The 23,514-nt window shown below is 40.5% G+C and overlaps 1 protein-coding gene across 1 annotated transcript in view; it reads right to left on the reverse strand.

Annotated features, from left to right (window-relative positions):
* LOC124613057 (multiple PDZ domain protein-like) overlaps positions 1–23,514 on the reverse strand; it is a 131,119-nt gene that overhangs the window by 94,184 nt on the left and 13,421 nt on the right. The window contains exons 2-3 of the mRNA XM_047141641.1: positions 15,923–16,015; positions 2,616–2,790 (exon numbers count right to left, since the gene is read on the reverse strand). Of these exons, the coding sequence (XP_046997597.1) occupies positions 2,616–2,787 (172 nt within the window). The 5' untranslated portion in view covers positions 2,788–2,790; positions 15,923–16,015. The remainder of the gene's footprint in view (positions 1–2,615; positions 2,791–15,922; positions 16,016–23,514) is intronic.

Genomic DNA, 23,514 nt, shown 5'->3' on the forward strand with positions numbered 1-23,514 from the left:
GCCTTTGTAAGATCTTTAGTTTATGTGAAGGTGGTGGCAACTGTCAAAATGCAGATGCTGTTGGTGGCTAGTGGGTCTAATGTGGATAGAGATATGGATGCACCCCTCAGAGAAGAGGATGTCTAGGTCTAGGAAGGTGGCACACCAGCTGAGAACGACCAAATAAAGTGGATGGGAGATAACATTCTTCATGCCCATGGCTTTGCCACTATTGAACACTACCTCTTCCAATGTCCTTCAGACACCAAAACCACTGCCTCATTCCTCATACTTCTTGCTAACTATATCCTAACACACAACTACTTCTCCTTTGAAGGGGAGGTACACAACAAATCCATGGTACAGTCATACACATATGCATGGCACCATTCTGTGCCAAAATGTTTATGATCCGTCTAGAGGAAACCTTCCTAGCCTCCCCAGGCCCCAAACACATGATCTAGTTGAAGTTCATTGATGATATCTACATGATCTGAACTCAGGGGCAGGACAACCTACACTCATTTCTTCATATCCCAAGACCTTCCCCCCTACCCACTTCACTTGGTCCTTCTCACCCCAGTGTGCCACCTTCCTGGACTTTAAAGTCTTCCTCTCTGAGGGCTCCACCCACACCTCCATCTACATAAAGCCTCCACCCACCAACAACACGTAAAGTTCGATACTTGCCACCCCTTCCACATATGCCGAAGGTCTCACAAAGGCCTTCACAGACAAGCACTATCCCTGAGACCTTGCCAACAAATAAATTTCCCATGGCATATCCCCCTCTACATCCTAAATCCTCACACCAACCCCCCATGAACCAGCTACAAAGGAGAGGCCCATCATCACCAAGTACCACCCTGAACTGAAACAAGTGAACTACAGCCTTCGGCAGGGCTTCAGTTATCTATCATCATGCCCTGCTATGAGGGAGATTCTACCCAATATCCTTCCCAACTTTCCTAAAGTGGTGTTCTGGCACCCATCCAACCTCCACAACATCCTAGTCCATAACTATGCCACTCCTAATCCCAACCCTTTGCCACAGGAATTATATCTCTGTGGAAGACCCAGGAGCAAAACCTGTCCAGTCCACCCACCCAGCAATTCTTATTGCAGTCGTATCACAGGATCAGATGCCACTCCACATATGAAAGCAGCCATGTTATGTACCAGTTCTGCTGCAATCATTGGTCAGATTTTTATACTTTTAAGACTTCCAGCCAGATGTCCAATAGGATGAATGGCCACCACCAAACAAAGACCAAAAGCAAATGCACCATGCTGTTTCACAGCTTGCAGCTGAACATAACTTGCTTCATTTCATGGATGACTTCACAACCCAGGCCATCTGGATACTCCCCTCCACCACCAGCTTTTCTGAACTACACAGATGGGAATTATCCTTACAACACATTCTCCACACCTGACATCATCCCGGCCTTAACCAAGGGTAACCTACTGACCCCACACACTCCACCCAACAGTTTCTGGTCCCTGTGCCCTATCATCTCTTCCGAACTCATATACCCTCTCCCTCATTGTGTACTGCTTCTGCCAATGTACTCACCGACTTCCCCCCTTCTCTGCTGCTCTTATTTCTGCTCACTTCTCCCCATTCCCTCCCTCCACCATAGCCAGCCAATGCTGCATCAGCTAGTCTTCTCTGCCACCTCTAGACCCTGCACACTACAGAAGGTAGCACTGTTTCCCTTATCCCATCTGTCCCCTGCTATCCCTTCCCCTTCCCCACTCCTCTGCGGATTGTTGCTCCCATTCATTGGGTTTCAGTTTCAGCCTAGCCTGAACAGCCAGAGATAGTTGTCACATGTGTGTGGGGAGGTGTGCTTGCATGTGTGAATGGGTGTGTGTTTTTCTTTTCTGATGAAGGCTCAGGCCAAAAGCTTAATGTGTAACAATCTTTTGTTGTTCCTGTCTGCAACTCAACATGTCATCTTTACAGTGAGTAGCAACCCATCTTTCCCATAATTGTTGATATTCCAACCTGGACTTTCCACTGTTTAGTGTAAAACATATGACAAGATAAATACAAGAAATGTCAGATCATGGTCATTTTAGACATATAGTGTTAAGCAGCAAATAAAACAAAGTGAGCAAAGTTAATTCTTGAATTTATTAGAATGTGTTAACAGTAAACATAATTTAGTACAATGACCTATTACTGCAATTGTTTCACCAGAAGCATATTAATATAATAAAAAAATAGCTCTTCTGCAGAAAAGGAATTTTTATAAAATCTTACTTGTTTTGGTATGATTTTATTTATAATAGCCTTTTCAAGAACCATACATTGAAAGCTTATTTAATTTCTCTACTGGTTTATTTGATGAAATCTATGAAAGTGAAAGAGATTTCTGCAGTCCTGAGGCACATCATGTTACAAACTGTGCCATTTCATATAACTTGAAAGAAAATTTAATATTTTTATGAGAACCCATTTCTTTTACAAGTACATAATGTGACCCATTGCTTATTCCTTGTTTTTGTATTTTCATTTTTTGCTCTTCTTATTTTAACATCTGGAAAATTTTGCACATTGTGATAAAACTGTCAGACTTTCAGTCAATAAAATATGTAGTGTTAATCACTTATTTTCAGAATACACTCACCAAGTGAATCTGCTCCTTTGTGAATGCGAATATCGAGCTCAAGAGATGATGGTAGCTGCAGAACATCAGACCCCCAGCCAGCCACAGCTTCTTCATCATCAAGTTCTTCATCTGTAAGATCACCAGATGCACTCTGGGATGTAATCAGTCTCTCTGTAGCTACAGGAACCATCAACTGAAATGGTATTTCTGTGTCAAATTGTTTTCTCTACAAATTCTAAAATATGCCCAACAATAGATCAAGGCAGGAAGACTACACTTACTCACTTAACAATCACTGAAATCAACATGATGAGGCACGCTTGAGCGAAACGTATGACCTAACACAACTAAGTGTGTACTGAATCAACAATTATATTGGGTACATAAAAAAATCTACTCACCAAACAGCAGCAGAACACACACATAAAAGATCATTATAATTTGGTAAGCTTTCAGACCTAGTGAAGGTTGAAGGGGAAGGAATAGGTGTGAAGGAAAAGGACTGAAGGGGTACATTTTGGAAAAGTTACCCAGAACTGCAGGCCAGGGAAGACTTAGCGGATGAGATGAGAAGGAAAGACTTATTGTTGCGCACTGCATTGGATAAGATTTGAAAGCCTGAGAGCTTAAAGGTGGATGACAGGGTAATATCCAAGACAAAGATTAACTGCTTGTACATCATGCTTGAGTTAATAAGAGAGAAAAGCTAAGTGCATTGTTCGTAAAAGAGGTGGGAGGGGGCAATGAAAAATAGATGGGTAAGACAATGAAAAATGTAGAAAACCAAAACAGAATGAAGAAAACAGTAGTTACTATGAAGAAATGCTGGGACGGAAGAAATTAATGTAAATTAAGGTCAAGTGGATGGCGAGAACCGAGGACATGTTGTAGCACTAGTTCTCATCTGCGGGTTTCTGAGAAACTGGTGTCTGGGGAAAGAATTCATATGGCACATATGGTGAAACAGGCACCAAGATCATGACTGTCATGTTGTACAGCATGCTCTGCAACAGGATATTGTGTGTTGCCTGTAATTGTATACACCATCTGACTACACATATTCATCCTGTCTGGTAACTGGGTGCTAGTCATGGCAATGTAAAGGCTGAATTGTGTTAACACAACAGCTGGTATGTGACACAGGTGACTCTCCCTTTCGAAGTATATGTTTTGCCTGTTATAGGGCTGGTATAGCTGGTGGTACGAGGGTGCATAGGGCAAGTCTTGCAGCGGAGATGGTCACAGGGGTAGGAGCCATAGGTTAGGGAGATGGGTGCAGAAGGAACATAGGGTCTGACAAGAATATTGCAGAGATTGGGAGGGCAACAAAATGCTATTCTAGATGTGGTGGGAAAAGTCTCAGACAGAATGGATCTCATTTCAGGGCATGATTTTAGGAATCATGGCCTTGTTGAAGTAGCTGATTAATACATTCCAGACCAGGATAATACTGAGTGACCAATGGTGTGGTCCCAAATTCTTTTTTGGAGGGAGCACCAGTACCAGGATTGGATGTGATGGTCCAAGAGTTCCGCTTTTGAACTAGACTGGTGAGGTAATTACATCCAGTGAAGGCTGAGGTGAGAATGGTAGGGTATTGCTGTGAAGAGTCTGAATCCAAACAAGTATGTTTCCCTCTAACGCCAAGGCAGTATGGCAAGCAACGTTTGACATGGAAAAGATGGCAACTGTCAAAATGCAAGTAGTGATGTTTGTTAGTAGATTTATTATGGACAGATGTATGTAGCTGGCCTTCAGTGAAGACAAGATCAACATCAAGGAAAGTGGCATGGGATTCGGAATAGGACCATGTGAAATTTAATTGGGAGAAGGTATTCAGAGATTCCAGGAATTTTAACAGATCAGCCTCACTCTGAGTCCGTATGGTAAAGATGTATCTAAACCAAACCACGGGCTGAAGACTAAAGGATCCCAGGAAAGTCCCCTTCAAGTGACCCATGAAAAGGTTGGCATAAGAAGGATCCATCCTGGTTTCTATGGCCAGACCTCTACTCTGTTTGTATGTCTGCCCCTCAAATGTGAAGTAATTGTTGATAGCACCTGCAACCCTTAGTAAAAAGACTTGCCACCTACATCAAAGATACCAACCATTTCCTGGATCGTCTAAAATCCGTGCCTGTCCCACTCCCATAACACATGTTGCTCCTCACTACGATGCCAACTCCCTTTATACCATCATCCCTCACGTACACAGTCTGTCTGTTGCTGCTGAACATTTCCTCAGATAGTGCCCTGCTGATTACAAACCTATGACATCCACCCTACGCACCTTAATCAACTTTATACTAACCAACAAGTAATTCAGCTTTGAGGGGCAGATACACAAACAGATCAGGGGTACAGCCATGGGAACCAGGATGGCTCCTTCCTGTGCCAAACTTTTCATGGGTCGCTTGGATGGGGCTTTTCTGGGATCCATATGTCTTCAGCCTCCGCTTCGGTTCAGATACATTTATGACTTCTTTACTATATGGACTCATGGTGACATACACCTGTTAAAATTCCTGGAGTCTCTTAATACCTTCTCCCAATTAAATTTTATATGGACCTATACCGAATCCTGTGCCACTTCCCTTGATATTGTTATCACCCTCACCGAAGGCCAGCTACACACTTCTGCCCACATTAAACCTACTAATAAACAACACTACACATTCTGATACTTGCCATTCTTTCCATGTCAAACATTCTCGTCCTTACTGCATTGGCATTAGAAGCAAACATGGCACATAGGTTATTCATGCAATCCCAGATGGAATTTGGTGCAATGGTTGATAGAAGTGATTGTAAAGGCATTTCCCATTTATGGTCACTTCCATGAGCCCCACGATTGGAAATCGAACAGAAAGGTATGAAAAGGTTATGGGTAAATTTGGAGAGGATATGGAGGCCAACAGGAACGGGAAACAACTCTTGGATTTCTGTGCCAGTATGGGCTTAGTAATCACAAACTCCTTTTTTAAACATAAGAACATTCACCGGTATACTTGGGAAGGCAGGGGAACCAGATCTGTCATTGACTATATAATAACAGATCAGGAATTCAGAAAGGCTGTGAGGGACACACGAGTATTCAGGGGATTCTTTGATGACACTGATCACTATTCAATCTGCAGCGGAACTGATATTGTGAGACCGAAAGTGCAGGAGGCCAGGTCCATGTGTAGGAGGATAAGAGTGGAGAAACTTCAGGATAAGGAAATCAGACACAAGTACATAACAGTGATCTCAGAAAGGTACCAGCTAGTTGAATGTAGTCAATTGCAGTCACTGGAAAATGAATGGACAAGGTACAGGGACACAGTACTAGAAGTGGCCAAAGAATGTCTTGGAACAGTAGTGTGTAAAGGTAGGATGAAGCAAACAGCTTGGTGGAATGACAGTCAAGGCAGCCTGTAAAAGGAAAAAGAAGGCATATCAAAAATGGCTACAATCTAGAACTCAGGTAGACAGAGAAAGTTATGTTGAAGAAAGAAACAAAGCCAAACAGATAATTACAGCATCCAAGAAGAAATCTTGGGAAGACTTTGGAAACAGGTTGGAGACCTTGGGTCAAGCTGCTGAAAAACCATTCTGGAGTGTAATTAGCAGTCATCAAAAGGGAGGTAAGGAGGAAATGACAAGTATTTTGGACAGGTCAGGAAAACTGTTGGTGAATCCTGTTGATGCCTTGGGCAGATGGAGGGAATATTTTGAACAGTTGCTCAATGTAGGTGAAAATACGATGAGTAATGTTTCAGATTTCGATGTACAATGGGACAGGAATGATGATGGAAATAGGATCACATTTGAGGAAGTGGAGAAAATGATCAATAGATTGCAGTGCAATAAAGCGGCTGGGGTGGATGAAATTAAGTCGGAACTCATCAAATACAGTGGAATGGCAGGTCTTAAATGGCTACACAGGATAATTGAAATGGTGTGGGAGTCGGGACAGGTTCCATCAGACTGGACGAAAGCAGTAATCACACCAATCTTTAAACATGGAAACAGAAAAGATTGTACCAACTACAGAGGTATCTCTTTGATCAGCGTTGTGGGTAAAATCTTCTCAGGTATTGTTGAAAGGAAAGTGCGGGTATTAGTTGAGGACAAATTGGATGAAAATCAGTGTGGGTTTAGGCCTCTTAGAGGTTGTCAGGACCAGATCTTTAGCTTACGGCAAATAATGGAGAAGTGTTACGAGTGGAACAGGGAATTGTATCTATGTTTTATAGATCTAGAAAAGGCATATGACCGGGTTCCTAGGAGGAAGTTATTGTCTGTTCTATGTGATTATGGAATAGGAGGCAAACTTTTGCAAGCAATTAAAGGTCTTTACATAGATAGTCAGGCAGCAGTTAGAGTTGACGGTAAATTGAGTCCATGGTTCAGAGTAGTCTCAGGGGTAAGACAAGGCTGCAACCTGTCTCCACTGTTGTTCATATTATTTATGGATCATTTGTTGAAAACAATAGACTGGCTGGGTGAGATTAAGATAGGTGAACACAAAATCAGCAGTCTTGCATATGCGGATGACTTAGTTGTGATGGCAGATTCTATTGAAAGTTTGCAAAGTAATATTTCAGAACTAGATCAGAAATGTAAGGACTATGGTATGAAGATTAGAATCTCCAAAACGAAAGTAATGTCAGTGGGAAAGAAATATAAATGGATTGAGTGCCAAATAGGAGGAACAAAGTTGGAACAGGTGGACGGTTTCAAGTACTTAGGATGCATATTCTCACAGCATGGCAACATAATGAAAGAACTAGAAGCGAGGTGTAACAAAGCTAATGCAGTGAGCGCTCAGCTACAATCTACTCTCTTCTGCAAGAAGGAAGTCAGTACCAAGACTAAGTTATCTGTGCACCGTTCAATCTTTCGACCAACTTTGTTGTATGGGAGGTTGAGGTTACGGATATGAAAGTAGCTAGGATGATTGCAGGTACTAGTAGATGGAAACAATGGCAGGAGGGTGTCCACAATGAGGAAATCAAAGAAAAACTGGGAATGAACTCTATAGATGTAGCAGTCAGGGCGAACAGGCTTAGATGGTGGGGTCATGTTACATGCATGGGAGAAGCAAGGTTACCCAAGAGACTCATGGGTTCAGCAGTAGAGGGTAGGAGGAGTTGGGGTAGACCAAGGAGAAGCTACCTGGATTCGGTTAAGAATGATTTTGAAGTAATAGGCTTAACATCAGAAGAGGCACCAATGTTAGCACTGAATAGGGGATCTTGGAGGAATTTTATAAGGGTATGCTCCAGACTGAACGCTGAAAGGCATAATCAGTCTTAAATGATGATGATGATGATGATGATGATCCATGAGCCCCCTCTCCCCCACCCCCCAGTGTGCCAGCTTGGACTGCGTGAGTAGTAGGGGTTATCTACTGCAGGCCACCATTTTAAACAACATGCACTGAATGGTGTGCTCCAGAACACTTGTACCTGCATCAGCATTATACTATGCCATCAGATCGGCTGTAGACTGCCTGCAATCCAGTTTTACAGAGCAAGCAAGCCTCTGTACTTCATATTCTGTCATGAAGTATAAGCAGACAGTATTTTGTCATATGCTTGTGCTTTTACCCTCCTTCAGCCACTTTCCATAGGTGATCACTACAGTAGCACACCAACAGATTTGTCATTTTTAAGACTCTTGTTCCCAGGTGCCAAGCCTAATAATCTGCCTTTTGTCAAAGTCACTGGAGAGATTTACGGAAAGAGGTATAGTTCAGAAAAGCCACCCAAAACCCCAGATAAGGGGGGACTCGCCGGACAGGATGAGAAGGAAAGACTGATTGTTGAGGACTATACCAGACAAGATTTGAAAACCTGAGAGCTTAAAGGTGGAAGACACAGTAAATATGGAAGACAGAGATTACAACTAAAACATTGTGCACAAGTTAATAAGAGTGAAAAGCTAAGTGCATTGTATGTAACAGAGGTCAGAGGGGGGACTGTGAAAAATAGACAGCTCAGAAATTGAAAGATGAAGAAAACTAATATGGAGTGAAGAAGGGACTAGTTACTGTGAAGAAATGCTGAACAGAAGGAATTAACATACATTAAGACCAGGTGGGTGGTGAGAACCAAGGACATGTTGTAGTGCTGGTTACCACCTGTGGAGTTCTGAGAAACTTGTGTCAAGGGGGAAGAATCCTGATTGCGCATGTAGTGAAATAGACACCGAGATCATGACTGTCTTGTTGTACAACATGCTCTGCAACATGATATTGTGTGTTGCATGTACGCACCCTCTGCCTATGCCTATTCATCCTGACTGACAACTGGGTGGTACTCATGCCAATGAAAGGCCGAACAGTGTTTACGTAACAGCTCGTATATGATGACGTTTGGTTTGTGGGGTGCTCAACTGTGCGGTCATCAGCACCTGTAAAAAGCCCCAATTTTTACACAGTCCAATTTTTTTACACAGTTCATTCTAGCCACTGTCACAAATGATAGTGATGATGGTGATGAAATGATGAGGACAACACATACACCCAGTCCCCGGGCAGAGAAAATCCCCAACGCGGCCAGGAATACAACTGGTATATGACGTGTTGTTTCACAGCTGGCTCTCCCTTTCATAGTATATGTTTTGCCAGTTACAGGGCTGGAATAGAGGGTGGTAAGAGAGTGCATAGGGCAAGTCTTGCAATGGGGATAGCCACAGGGGAAGGAGCCATAGTGTAGAGAAAGGGGTGCAGAAGGAGCATAGAGTCTGACAAGGATACTACGGAGATTGGGAGAGCGACAGAAAGCTGTTCTAGGTGTGGTGGGCAAGTTGTCAGACAAAATTTATCCCCTTTTATGGCATGATTTTAGAAAGTCATGGCCTTGTTGAAGTAGCTGATTAATATATTCAAGACCTGGATAATACCGGGTGACAAGTGGTGTGCTCTGAAGTTGTTTTTTGGAAGGATCCGTCCACATCAAACCTGCTAACAAACAACAGTGCTTACATTTTGGCAGTTTCCACCCTTTCCATGTGAAACATTCCCTCCCATATAGCCTTGGCACTTGAGGCAAACGTATTTGTTCAGATTCAGACTCTTTACAGCAATACTCCACCATTCTGACCTCAGACTTCACTGGAAGTAATTATCCCAACAGCCTAGTTCAAGAAGATTTCCTGGGCCATCACATCCAATTCTGGTACTGTTGAACCCTCCAAAAAAACAACTTCAGAGCACACCACTGGTCACTAAGTATTATGCTGATCTTGAATGTATTGATCTGCTAGTTCGACAAGGCCATGACATCCTAAAATCAAGCCCTGAAATGAGCTCCAGTCTGTTTGAGATCTTTCCCACCACACCTAGAATAGCTTTTTGTTGCCCTCCTGATCTCCACAATATTCTTGTCAGATCCTACACTCCTTCTGCACCCATCTCCCGACCCTATGGCTCCTACCCCTGTGATTGTCCCCATTCCAAGACTTGCCCTATGCACCCTCCTACTATCACCTATTCCAGCCCTGTAACTGGCAAAACACACACTATGAAAGGGAGAGCCAACTGTGAAATGACACATGCCACATACCAGCTGTTATGTAAACACAGTTCAGCTTTTTACATCAGCAAGACTGCCACCCAGTTATCATTCAAGATGAATAAGCATAGGCAAAGGGTGTACACAGGTAACACACAACATCCTGTTGCAGAGCATGCTGTACAACAAGACAATCATGACCTTGGTGACTATTTCATCACATGCATCATCTGAATTCTTCCCCAAGACACAACTTTCTAGGAACTCCACAGGTGGGAACAAGCACTACATGTCCTTGGTTCTCGCCAGCCACTTGGCCTTAATTTACATTAACTACTTCTGTCTCAGAATTTCTTCACAGTAACTATTCCTTTCTTCACTCGATCTTACTTTTCTACACCTTTCATTTTCTGACTTGTCATTTTTTATGCCCCCCCCCCCATCCCCCCACCACTGTTACATATAACACACTTAGCTTTTCACTCTTATTAACTTATGGAAGATGTTTTAATAGTAATCTTTGCCTTGCATATTACCTTATCTTCCACCACTAAGCTCTCAGGTTTTCAAATCTCGTCTGGTGTAGTCCCCAACAATCAGTCTTTCCTCCTCATCCCATCTGGTAAGTCTCCCCTGACCTGGGATTCTGGATGACTTTTCTAAACTGTACCCCTTTCCCTAAACCTCTCCAGTCCTTTTCCTTCACCCCTCTTCCTTCCCCTTAAACTCTTCTGCCAGAAGGAGAAGCCACGTATTGTCAATAACTGGTTATTTTCATTATTATCTCTCTTTCTTTTCTCAGACGTTATGTCTGGTCAAAAATGGAAAGTGACACAAACCTTGATCAAGCGTGACTTCCTTTTAACTGTACGGTATATGTTACATTGCATTCAGGAACGTTCGGGTAATTGAACATGTATCAATAATTACAAATTTCTGTAGTTGTATATATATAAGTTTGGATGTAGCTGTAATGTGTTGATGTACTGGTGGATATTGTGTGGTATGACTCCTGTAGTTGATAGTATAATTGGTATAATGTCAACTTTATCCTGATGCCACATGTCCTTGACTTCCTCAGCCAGTTGGATGTATTTTTCAATTTTTTCTCCCTGTTTTCTTCTGTATATTTGTTGTACTGGGTATGGATATTTCGATTAGTTGTGTTAATTTCTTCTTTTTATTGGTGAGTATGATGCCAGGTTTGTTATGTGGTGTTGTTTTATCTGTTATAATGGTTCTGTTCCAGTATAATTTGTATTCATCATTCTCCAGTACATTTTGTGGTGCATACTTGTATGTGGGAATGTGTAGTTTTATTAGTTTATGTTGTATGGCAAGTTGTTGATGTATTATTTTTTCTACATTGTCATGTCTTCTGTATTTGCTAGTATTGTACATCCACTTGTGATGTGATCTACTGTTTCTATTTGTTGTTTGCAAAGTCTGCATTTATCTGTTGTAGTATTGGGATCTTTAATAATATGCTTGCTGTAATATCTGGTGTTTATTGTTTGATCCTGTATTGCAATCATGAATCCTTCCGTCTCACTGTATATATTGCCTTTTCTTAGCCATGTGTTGGATGCGTCTTGATCGATGTGTGGCTGTGTTAGATGATACGGGTGCTTGCCATGTAGTGTTTTCTTTTTCCAATTTACTTTTTTCATATCTGTTGATGTTATGAGATCTAAAGGGTTGCAGAAGTGGTTATGAAATTGCAGTGGTGTAGCCGATGTATTTATATGAGTGATTGCTTTGTGTATTTTGCTAGTTTCTGCTCGTTCTATAAAGAATTTTCTTAAATTGTCTACCTGTCCATAATGCAGGTTTTTTATGTCGATAAATCCCCTTCCTCCTTCCTTCCTGCTTAATGTGAATCTTTCTGTTGATGAATGTATGTGATGTATTCTATATTTGTGGCATTGTGATCGTGTAAGTGTATTGAGTGCTTCTAGGTCTGTGTTACTCCATTTCAGTACTCCAAATGAGTAGGTCAATATTGGTATAGCATAAGTATTTATAGCTTTTGTCTTGTTTCTTGCTGTAAATTCTGTTTTCAGTATTTTTGTTAGTCTTTGTCTATATTTTTCTTTTAGTTCTTCTTCAATATTTGTATTATCTATTCCTATTTTTTGTCTGTATCCTAGATATTTATAGGCATTTGTTTTTTCCATCGCTTCTATGCAGTCGCTGTGGTTGTCCAATATGTAATCTTCTTGTTTACTGTGTTTTCCCTTGACTATGCTATTTTTCTTACATTTGTCTCTTCCAAAAGCCATATTTATATCATTGCTGAATACTTCTGTTATCTTTAGTAATTGGTTGAGTTGTTGATTTGTTGCTGCCACTAGTTTTAGATCATCCATGTAAAGCAAATGTGTGATTTTGTGTGGGTAAGTTCCAGTAATATCGTATCCATAATTTTTATTATTTAGCATGTTGGATAGTGGGTTCAGAGCAAGGCAGAACCAGAAAGGACTTAATGAGTCTCCTTGGTATATTCCACACTTAATCTGTATTGGCTGTGATGTGACATTATTTGAATTTGTTTGGATATTAAGTGTGGTTTTCCAATTTTTCATTACTGTGTTTAGAAACTGTATCAATTTAGGATCTACTTTGTATAGTTCCAATATTTGTAGTAGCCATGAGTGGGGTACACTATCAAAAGCTTTTTGGTAATCAATGTATGCGTAGTGTAGCGACCTTTGTTTAGTTTTAGCTTGATATGTCACCTCTGCATCTATTATCAGTTGCTCTTTACATCCTCGTGCTCCTTTGCAACAGCCTTTTTGTTCTTCATTTATAATTTTGTTCTGTGTTGTATGTGTCATTAATTTCTGTGTAATGACTGAAGTTAATATTTTGAATATTGTTGGTAGGCATGTTATGGGGCGATATTTAGCTGGGTTTGCTGTGTCTGCTTGATCTTTAGGTTTCAGATAACTTATTCCATGTGTAAGTGTATCAGGGAATGTGTATGGGTCTGCAATGTAACTGTTAAATAATTTAGTTAAATGTGAATGTGTTGAGGTGAAATTCTTTAGCCAGAAATTTGCTATTTTATCTTTTCCAGGGGCTTTCCAATTGTGAGCACAATTAATTGCTTGGGTGACTTCATGTTGCAAAATTATCACTTCAGGCATTTGTGGTATCATCTTGTATGCGTCTGTTTCTGCTTGTATCCACCGTGCATGCCTGTTGTGCTGTACCGGGTTTGACCATATGTTGCTCCAGAAGTGTTCCATGTCTGTTATGTTTGGTGGATTGTCTATTTTAATGTGTGTGTTATCTATTGTCTGGTAAAATTTCTTTTGGTTTGTGTTGAATATTTGGTTTTGCTTCCTTCTATTTTCACTTTTTTTGTATCTTCTAAGTCGTTTGGCCAATGCTTGTAATTTCTGCTTCTTTTCATCTAATTGCTCTATCACTTCTTGTTGTGAGATTTTACCTAACCTTTTTCGTTTTTTGTCTGACATTTCATTTCTTATAAATTGTGTTAGCTGTCCGATGTCTTTTCTCAGTTTTTCTATTCTGGTCTGTAGCCTGTGTTGCTATGCTGGTTTTGTGGGTTTCTTCTGTGTGTTGGAAGGTTCTGATCTCTGCCTAGTGTGTATATTTAGTGTAGTGAGTGCTCCTATATAAACCAGTAGTTGTAACTCTTCCATAGTTGTATTTTCATTTATTTTGTTGTGTATGATTGTGTTGATAGTTGTTATTGTTGTTTAGACTTGTGGGTTATTTGCTGGTCTATGGAAGAATGGTCTAACCTCTGTATTTGTGTCTTTGTATTCTATATGTGTCAACTGAAATTTTTCTTCTATATCTAACATGTGTGTCACTTCGTGTTCTATTTGTGCTTGTTCTGGTGGCTGTCTTAAGATTTCGTTTTCCTCTGATTGTTTAATTGATGTGTGTTGTTCTTTGTTTGTTTGCTCCGGGATGTTTGAGTCCATTACTGTATTTTCTTCTTCTTCTGAATGCACATTATTTTGTTCCAGTATTTGTTGTACTTGTTGTTTGATGTTTTCTAATTCTGACTGAGGTATCCTGTTATTTTTTATTATTACACGGATCTGATCAGCTAGTTGTTGTTCTGTTAAAAATTTTAATTCTGGGTATCTGGTAATAAATGTTGTGTATACTTGTGATCCGTATCCAGTTGCGTTGGTTCCTAAGTTTGTTGTTTGGTAATAACAGAACATGAGGTGTCTGTTAACTTCATCTGACCATCTCATCCTCCGTCTTTGTTTTCCTTCTAGTGTGGTTGCAAAACACCTCTATTTGGATTTAAATCATTTTCCGTGTGGCTAGCAGTGTCGTTACCATTGTGGACGGGCATAGGGTTCAAGCGTCGTCCCCGACCATGACAGCGCTTGTCCGAGGCTTCATTAGTTCTGTCCTGAACCAACTACTCACACCAAAAGGGGGGCTAGCCCTATTAGTGGTTTGTTCTTTTCGTCGCCTTTTACGACTGGCAGAACGTACCGGAGACCTATTCTTTTCCCGGGCCTTCACGGGTATCATTATTATTATTATTATTATTATCATTATTATTAAAGTAATAAAATGGATCAGAGGTATCGAATCCCCTGTCTTCGTACAACAGTACACTTCTAAACATTATAATAACGGAAAAAAAAGGAAAAAAAATTTTTCATTTCATTTCATTTTTTTCGTTATTACAATGTTTATAAGTGTACTGTTGTAGCAAGACAGGGGATTCGATACCTCTGTCCCATTTTATATGAGCCATGATTGTATTATGATGGTCATTTGTATACCCTTTTCTGCGTATCTTTAGTTTACATTACTTTCTTGTCATATCCTCATTAAGTTTCTAGTAATGTAATATGCTAAGTTAATCTCCATGCACAGAAAGCAGTTGGGCCACTGTCTTGACAAAATGTGACAGCAAGGAACATCAGTGTTACAGTTAAAAGGATTATTTATTCCAGCTTTTCATCACAATGGCAACATATAATTAATTTTTGCAATCAGCAATGATCATATGTAGATCTTCATTTAATATAAAAATAAAACATGCGGTACATTTCACGGGTGAATTTTTTAAGACTGTCGTATTTACATGCTCATGTACACTACGTGAATGTAGACCTTCCCAGCCTCTACTGCTGATGAAATCTTCTTGGGCGTCCATCCAGATTGCTGCATCTAAATTCCACTGTTTCTGTATCACTCTCATCGAAGCATTGCAGAATTTCAGTGCAGCCACGTGGAAGGAAGTCTGAGAAGATTAAAAGAACACTGTCTGGAGGGAGGGGGAAGGGGAAGGGAGTGGAGTGAAACACCCAGGAGACATGGTCAAGTGTTATTGTAACTTTGTTCACTACACACCGTCATCAACTATGTAAATGATCTGAGCTGCCATTCTCTGCAACAGATAGAACGGCCACAGATGTGTATTAGTTGCTAATGTCAGTGTTGATAGCAGGCACAATGGTGAATGCAATGTGATGAACAGTATCAAATATTGAGCAATCATTGCAAAGGACACAATGATGCCACATACTTGTGTGAGATAGCGTTTTGGTTTCTTAACTTTCATCAATGTTGACAACTGAAGCTCTTAAGAGTAAAGCCAACAGCCAATACATCAAGTGTCCACAAAAGCTTCAACAATTATATTTCATCAGTCTCATCTGACACAATGTTTGCAATCCTCAGCAACACATTGCACTGAATTAGAATGAGATAGTTTGCAGAAACCAAAGTAATACAGTGTGTGTAAAAATATAATTTGATAAAAACTACTTTCCAGTAATGAATAATGAGAGATTATCTATCACCATTGCTTACCTGCAGAAGATCACCACTTAGCTCGTCATCTGTACTCCTAGCTAGTTCCTCTTCAGTGGCAGGTGGTGGACTCTGAGGTAGTGGCGGAGGTGCCTGGCAGACAAGGAGGAAAAAAAATTGGAAATGCTAGGCTACATCATAATCACTGAAACTGGCAGTTTTCTTGAACACTTTATGGAGAAGTAAACATTAAATTACACTGAATGCTGTAAAATCGGATAAGTTGAAACAGTGGGTGAACTTGAAATGTTTTGTCAAGAATTCAGTCTTTTCTTTTAGATTGGCAAGACTGTGAAGTTGTTTATATTGTAAATGTGCACTGTAAATTCTGTTTAGTCACCAAAGAACTGGAAATACTTGAAATATTGTTAATTTGTCATAGTTAAGTTGGTTTAAAAACTTACTGAAATCATGGAATGTGAAGTCATGAAAAATAACAGTGTTGAAACTTCTTTTGTAAGGCTAAAGTACGACGTATATGTGGCTGAAACAATGGTCAAATATACTTTCATTCATGATAAAGCAGATGATTGCTGTCATATTTTACTTTATGTATATGTTGATTTTACATGATATTTTTATTAAAATGGGTCCCGTGTGTAGTAACTTGAAAAAATATTTTAAGTCCACAAAAGCATGTAACATTTTTTATTTCCACCTGAAGATCATGCAATATGTAATTCTTTTTAGTGAAATTTGTATTTTTGAAGTTTTATACAAGTGTGAACCTATCACAATTCTACTTTCGTACTCAGGGAATTAGTAAACTATAATGTGAATTGATGTGTATAATTTTTAATAACTTTTAAGAAGTATTTTTGTTCAATTAAAATTTAAATTTTCATTTAAATTTGAAAAAGTTTTCATCTCAAGCCCATATTATGTTGTTTATCACAGCAAAGTTCATGAAAATGCTGCAAAATGACATCTCCCATCACTTTAGCTTAATTGGGAGAGTCACTACTGTGATTTGAAATTATGCCAGTGTAGCATTTTTTGAGAGCTTCGCATTGCTCTATTTTCAGAATGGGTCGATGTATTGAAATAAATTGGATTATTTTTCCTAGTCTGTATGTAAGCTAACTCTGTGTCAAATGTCATCAAAATGTGACATAGTGAGTTAAAACTCATGTGAAAGTTTTGTTGATTTGACACAGAATGTCCCTGCACTCTTTTTTTTTAGATATTCCCATTTATTTCTGTTAATCTCACTTTGCAAGGGTTCAAGAACTTGACAAGCAACAAGTTGTTGAACCAGGATGTTGGAAACTCCCCCGGTCGCAAGCCAAGTATATTTTTTATGGATTCTTTCTCAGTCAGACATTTTCCTTTCTTGTCGGCACGTTTCTATTATGATTCCACTTTGAATCACTCAAGATGGGTGCTCCTAGATGTTTTTTTTCCCCAATACTGTCACCAGTAATTGTTGAAAGGGTACAATGGTGCCCATCAGATTCACATTCATTGGCTTTACCAACTCACAACCAAAGTGTCACCTACCAACACAACATAGACCTCAGGCTGCACTACAGATCAGTCTGTCACCACAACCAAGATTACGGGGGGGGGGGGGGGGGGGGGGGGAGGCGGGGGCTAGGGTCTAGTACATAACTTTAGCCGACAGCTCTTTTGCTGAATGCTGCTGTTCATACCAGTTCGCATTTGTGTGATGAAAAGTTAACACAACAAATCGTGAGTTGGCTTTGGGTAGCTTATTAGATTGTTTATTCGAATTTCCTACGCTTTATAAATGAATACGGCTGGTATTTTGTGCTGTTGGGTCCCAAGTTAACCATATCCTCGGAAATTGCTGTAAATTAGGAAGCGAGACCCACATGCTGTAGATTGTTGCAACGACGAACACAGACCTCGAGCTATGTTACACATCAATATGTTACAACAATCGTTTTCTTTTGCTGATATTCGATGGCTTCACCAGCTCGCAAAAAATTAATCACGTTCTAACCTAACTTAGAATTCGGACTACACTACAGATCAATCTGTGGCTACGATCTTTTTGGTGTTCACGTTTGTTGGCTTCGCCGACTCTCAAATACATCATCACATTCCAATGACTTCGGCTGCAACAAACTAAGTCAGCACAACCAGTTTTTTAGAGGGTAGAACCACATATTAAGCGACAATGATAACTTTAAATGTGATTGGTGCTCGTTTCATTCACAGCGATTTAAGCTGCGCTATAAAGAGCCAATCGAACGACAATCATAGAAAACTCGAAAAGAAAAGGAATATACGAAAATCAGTAAACAACCTTAAAACCCAAATAGCCAGATCAATAGCAAGTAATCTCGTACTATTCATTGTGAGACCAAAATTAACTCGAATCTTCCGCCGAAAGAAACCATAGAGTCAGCGATTCTCATTGGCTACCATACACCACGGTGAATATTATCACCCGAATGACTATGACCAAAGGTGACGAATTGTAAACAGCAGCATGCAACGGAAGAGTCGCGGACGCAGTGATATGCGCTTCAGCGACAATGGCTTAACATATGGATCTTTCGCCTATTTTGCGCAGTAAGTCAGACTTTCTTGAGGACCATCTGCATGTTCCTGCTCCAAGCGTCGCTCCTCTACAGGTCTTCCAGCATTTCGATATTAAACCTCGTTTACACGACGACACTAGGTTCCACACAACCAAGGCAGTTAGGATATTCGCGTCTACACAATGCCTTTTTTGTATTCAACTTTGCGCATGCGCATAAATTTCCAATAGCGCAGCTACACATGCGCATTTGTGCATGCGTAATTTCCTGGAAATGAAGGCCGAGCATAAAGCGCATTGCTACCTGTCTTCGGAGGGAATGTTGGCGTTCTTAAGCAAGCGACGGGCAGGTGGGGTCCTTTCGTATTTTGTGTTAAGGTTATGATGTAGATTTATGTGCAGTAATGTCTGTTGACTCCCTTTAAGTTTATAGATGATTAGAGACAAAGTAAAAGTCGTGTGTAATGCCGTTTCTGAAGAGTATTAGAATAAAAATTCGAGATGTGTTGCCCTGAGCAGCACTTATTAGATAAAAAAATCTCCGGTCACATTTCTATAAACAATAAGATACCGTAAGTTTTGAAGTAGGAAAAAAGAAGAGTAACTCAAAAATGTATTGGGACTGTGGACGAATAGTCATGCTAGTGCGACTTGAAAGCACAGCTGAAAAGCCTAACATCTGAACAAAAGAAGTGATGGGGTAAGTGTAGCTCCAAAACAATCTACTAAAAATAGAAATGATGCAAAAAAATACGAAACTGAAAAACACAGCCTCCATTATACTGGATTTTTGCATCTATGAAATTCCCAAAACTGTCGAGTCCAAGGATGCAAATCTGTATATCATGTTTCATGATTAAATACAAACGACGCACTGAAAGTAAATTAACCTTCACATAACGACTAAGAAACTCCCTTAAGTATTTCTCAGTTTCAGGAATAATCACTTTTACATTTATTTATTTATTCGTATTCCGTTAGTCCAGTAAGCAAGGAAACTGCTTCGATATTGAGCGAGCCATATACGTGAGAACAGTACTTATAGATGCTAATAGATACCATTTGTAATATTGTATAGGAACAAAATATGCTAATAATTACAAGCTTAACGCATTTAGAACAGTGCGTAGAGGTATAAAGCAATCAAACAATAAATTACAATTATTCAACATAGCAGGTTACAGACTTATTAGAACTGAAATGGTGCGTTCTGAAATGAGGAATAAATAATTCAAACGAATACATAAGTCGCCAGTTACTAGCTGACAAAATTATATTGTCTGTTTCCCAAGCTGAAAATTTAAAATCTCGTCGTGACCTCCTCCTGAAAGTTGCAGAAAAAACGTTGTTATCAGTTTGTATTTCACGTACCTCTGATGTTTATATACTTCTTTACCTACAGTCGCCTCTGCGTTTTCTTTTTCTGTCGCCTTTTCATCACAATAAATGCAGGAACGATGGCCTCGCTGTTTGGTGCCGTCTACCAAATCAACCAACCAACCAATAAATGCAACACAAGCTTCCAAACAAAGAAGATTGGCAGTGTGCTTGCGCAATGAAGCTACGTGTGGATAAGAGAGCATTCATGCGTTCTTTCCACAAATTTTTGTGCAAGGCCTTTTATTCCCGTGCGTCTGCGTTTGCGCACGACGAAAGTGGCATCGTGTGGACATACCTGGATGCATGCAACTGCGCCATCAGACCACTGCGCATGCACAGCGCGCATTTTCGGAACTCGTTGGTTGAAATCTGCACGCAACTGCACTTATATTCGAACAGCGTCACGGAGATCTTTGCGTTATCCACTAGGTACTTATAAAACAGACGGGTCTAGCGAACAGAGTTAAGGAGATTGGATTTAAAAGAGATAAGAAGAAGAAGAAAATTCGTTACCTGAGCTGAGATATTGCCACATTCAGTGATGAAACACGGTGAGCTAGTTGGGAAACGGATGCATGAGGCGGCACCACCTCCGTTATCTAATTTTCAAATATTATTTTGAATTTCTCCCTACAAAATGACAAGTTGAAATACTTAAATTTTTTCCCGTAAACACTTTTGCAATATTTCTGCTAGCCCTATTGAGTTTTGCAAAAGATATCGGTACTGTTCTCTTCTATACAGGGTGACTTGGTAGTTTTGCCTGCACAGGCGCACCTGTGGAGTGAAATCGGACGTGGGATAACGAAACTGTAGAGATTTGTTTACCTATGTAGGAGACCGACCGAAACAAACACATCAAGGCATTCGATAAATTACTTACACAGGTTTTGCATGTGCAAGCAAACCTGTGTGTGTGTGTGTGTGTGTGTGTGTGTGTGGACTGTTCAGTTATATCAGAATGCGTAAGATTAAAAAAAAAAAAAAAAAAAGATGTAGCACTACGAAGTCAAAAAGGGTGCATCAAAGTTGTTACTGTAATGTAGCGTCGTGAGCAAGGACGTTCGGATCTAACCTCCTTCACAGTAAGTCTTGCGTGTAGAAGGCGAAGATTGTAACGGTTGTGCGATTGAACAAATGTTGGATTTAAAATAAATGGAAAACGTGAAAGAAATGTAACCTTCTGCCACCCAACAGACTGTAATTTACAAAGATAAGAATATTCAAAACAGTTATCAGGGAGCGGTACAAAATTTAATTCTGTAATTTCTTTCAATTGCGAGAAACTTGGAAGTTATTTGTATAATTGTTCGTCATTGTTGCGACAAGGCCTCATATTTAACGATGACTAGTATCGAATGCTTGCGTTCATTTTCAAAGCACTACGTACATCACATCGTACAATATCAAAGTATAAAACACCAAACGTTAAAATACAGGAATTATTTTGGGCATTTTCTAAATTGAGGATGAAAAATAAGAAATGGAGGGCATTTGTTGTCTTTAATTAGTTTTAAAGGAATTGAAGGCAAAACATGAAAATGGAAGACTGGCCACAGAAAATGAGGACGTCTGATGTTTAATAGTATAATAGGAGCTCTGCATTGTTATGCCTTTCGATGTTTGTGATGGTGGACGGGGAGGATTTTGGAGAGAGCGATAGTACTAAGAAAGAGCCGTCGTCATCTTTCAGTTCTCGCATAGGGCGGCAAAGCACCTAGCCGTGCTATGTATCGGTTATATACAGGGTGTTACAAAAAGGTACGGCCAAACTTTCAGGAAACATTCCTCACACACAAAGAAAGAAAATATGTTATGTGGACATGTGTCCGGAAACGCTTACTTTCCAAGTTAGAGCTCATTTTATTACCTCTCTTCAAATCACATTAATTATGGAATGGAAACACACAGCAACAGAACGTACCAGCGTGACTTCAAACACTTTGTTACAGGAAATGTTCAAAATGTCCTCCGTTAGCGAGAATGGCGTATTGTATCACAGCCGTCCACAATACGAGCACAAAGAGTCTCTGCATTTGGTACCGGGGTTGGGTAGACAAGAGCAATCAAATGCTCCCATAAATGCAAGTCAAGAGGGTTGAGGTCAGGAGAGCGTGGAGGTCATGGAATTGGTCCGCCTCTACCAATCCATCGGTCACCGAATCTGTTGTTGAGAAGCGTACGAACACTTCGACTGAAATGTGCAGGAGCTCCATCGTGCATGAACCACATCTTGTGTCGTACTTGTAAAGGCACATGTTCTAGCAGCACAGGTAGAGTATCCCGTATGAAATCATGACAACGTGCTCCATTGAGCGTAGGTGGATGAACATGGGGGCCAATCGAGTCATCACCAACAATGCCTGCCCAAACGTTCTCAGAAAATCTGTGCTGATGACATGATTGCACACAATTGCGTGCGGATTCTTGTCAGCCCACACATGTTGATTGTGAAAATTTACAATTTGATCGCGTTGGAATGAAGCCTCATCCGTAAAGAGAACATTTGCACTGAAATGAGGATTGACACATTGTTGGATGAACCATTCGCAGAAGTGTACCAGTGGAGGCCAATCAGCTGCTGATAGTGCCTGCACACGCTGTACATGATGCGGAAACAACTGGTTCTCCCGTAGCACTATCCATACAGTGACGTGGTCAACGTTACCTTGTACAGCAGCAACTTCTCTGACGCTGACATTAGGGTAATCGTCAACTGCACGAAGAATTGCCTCGTCCATTGCAGGTGTCCTCGTCGTTCTAGGTCTTCCCCAGTCGCAAGTCATAGGATGGAATGTTCCGTGCTCCCTAAGACGCCGATCAATTGCTTCGAACGTCGTCCTGTCGGGACACCTTCGTTCTGGAAATCTGTCTCGATACAAACGTACCGCGCCACGGCTATTGCCCCGTGCTAATCCATACATCAAATGGGCATCTGCCAACTCCGCATTTGTAAACATTGCACTGACTGCAAAACCACGTTCGTGATGAACACTAACCTGGTGATGCTACGTACTGATGTGCTTGATGCTAGTACTGTAGAGCAATGAGTCGCATGCCAACACAAGCACCGAAGTCAACATTACCTTCCTTCAATTGGGCCAACTGGCGGTGAATCGAGGAAGTACAGTACATACTGACGAAACTAAAATGAGCTCTAACATGGAAATTAAGCGTTTCCGGACACATGTCCACATAATATCTTTTCTTTATTTGTGTGTGGGGAATGTTTCCTGAAGGGTTGGCCGTACCTTTTTGTAACACCCTGTATATCTGCACCTCTAATATTTGACTACACTACATTCGCAGTGGAACAGTTTACCAGTATTTCGAATGTTCCACTGGAATTATGTTACAGTCAATAATGATAAAAGCAAGTATGTCATAACCGACGTATTGCACTACTGTACATACAGAATTCTGGAAAACAATTTATATATTTTAACTTTGTATTTTACATTTTTATTAAGACAATCCCCCACGCGACAGGTTAGCCGAGGGCGCTAATGTGCTGCTTCCTGGACTCCGATAGGCGCGCCGGTCCCAGGTCGAATCCGCCCGGCGGATTAACGACGAGGGCTGGTGTGCCAGCGAGCCTGGATGTGGTTTTTAGGCGGTTTTCCACATCCCATTAGGTGAACACCGGGCTGGTCCCCAGGCTCCACCTCAGTTCGACGGCTCACAGACATTTGAAAATCCTTCG

The sequence above is a fragment of the Schistocerca americana genome, chromosome 4 (genome assembly GCF_021461395.2).
Source record: "Schistocerca americana isolate TAMUIC-IGC-003095 chromosome 4, iqSchAmer2.1, whole genome shotgun sequence".
Taxonomy (NCBI): Eukaryota; Metazoa; Arthropoda; class Insecta; order Orthoptera; family Acrididae; genus Schistocerca; species Schistocerca americana.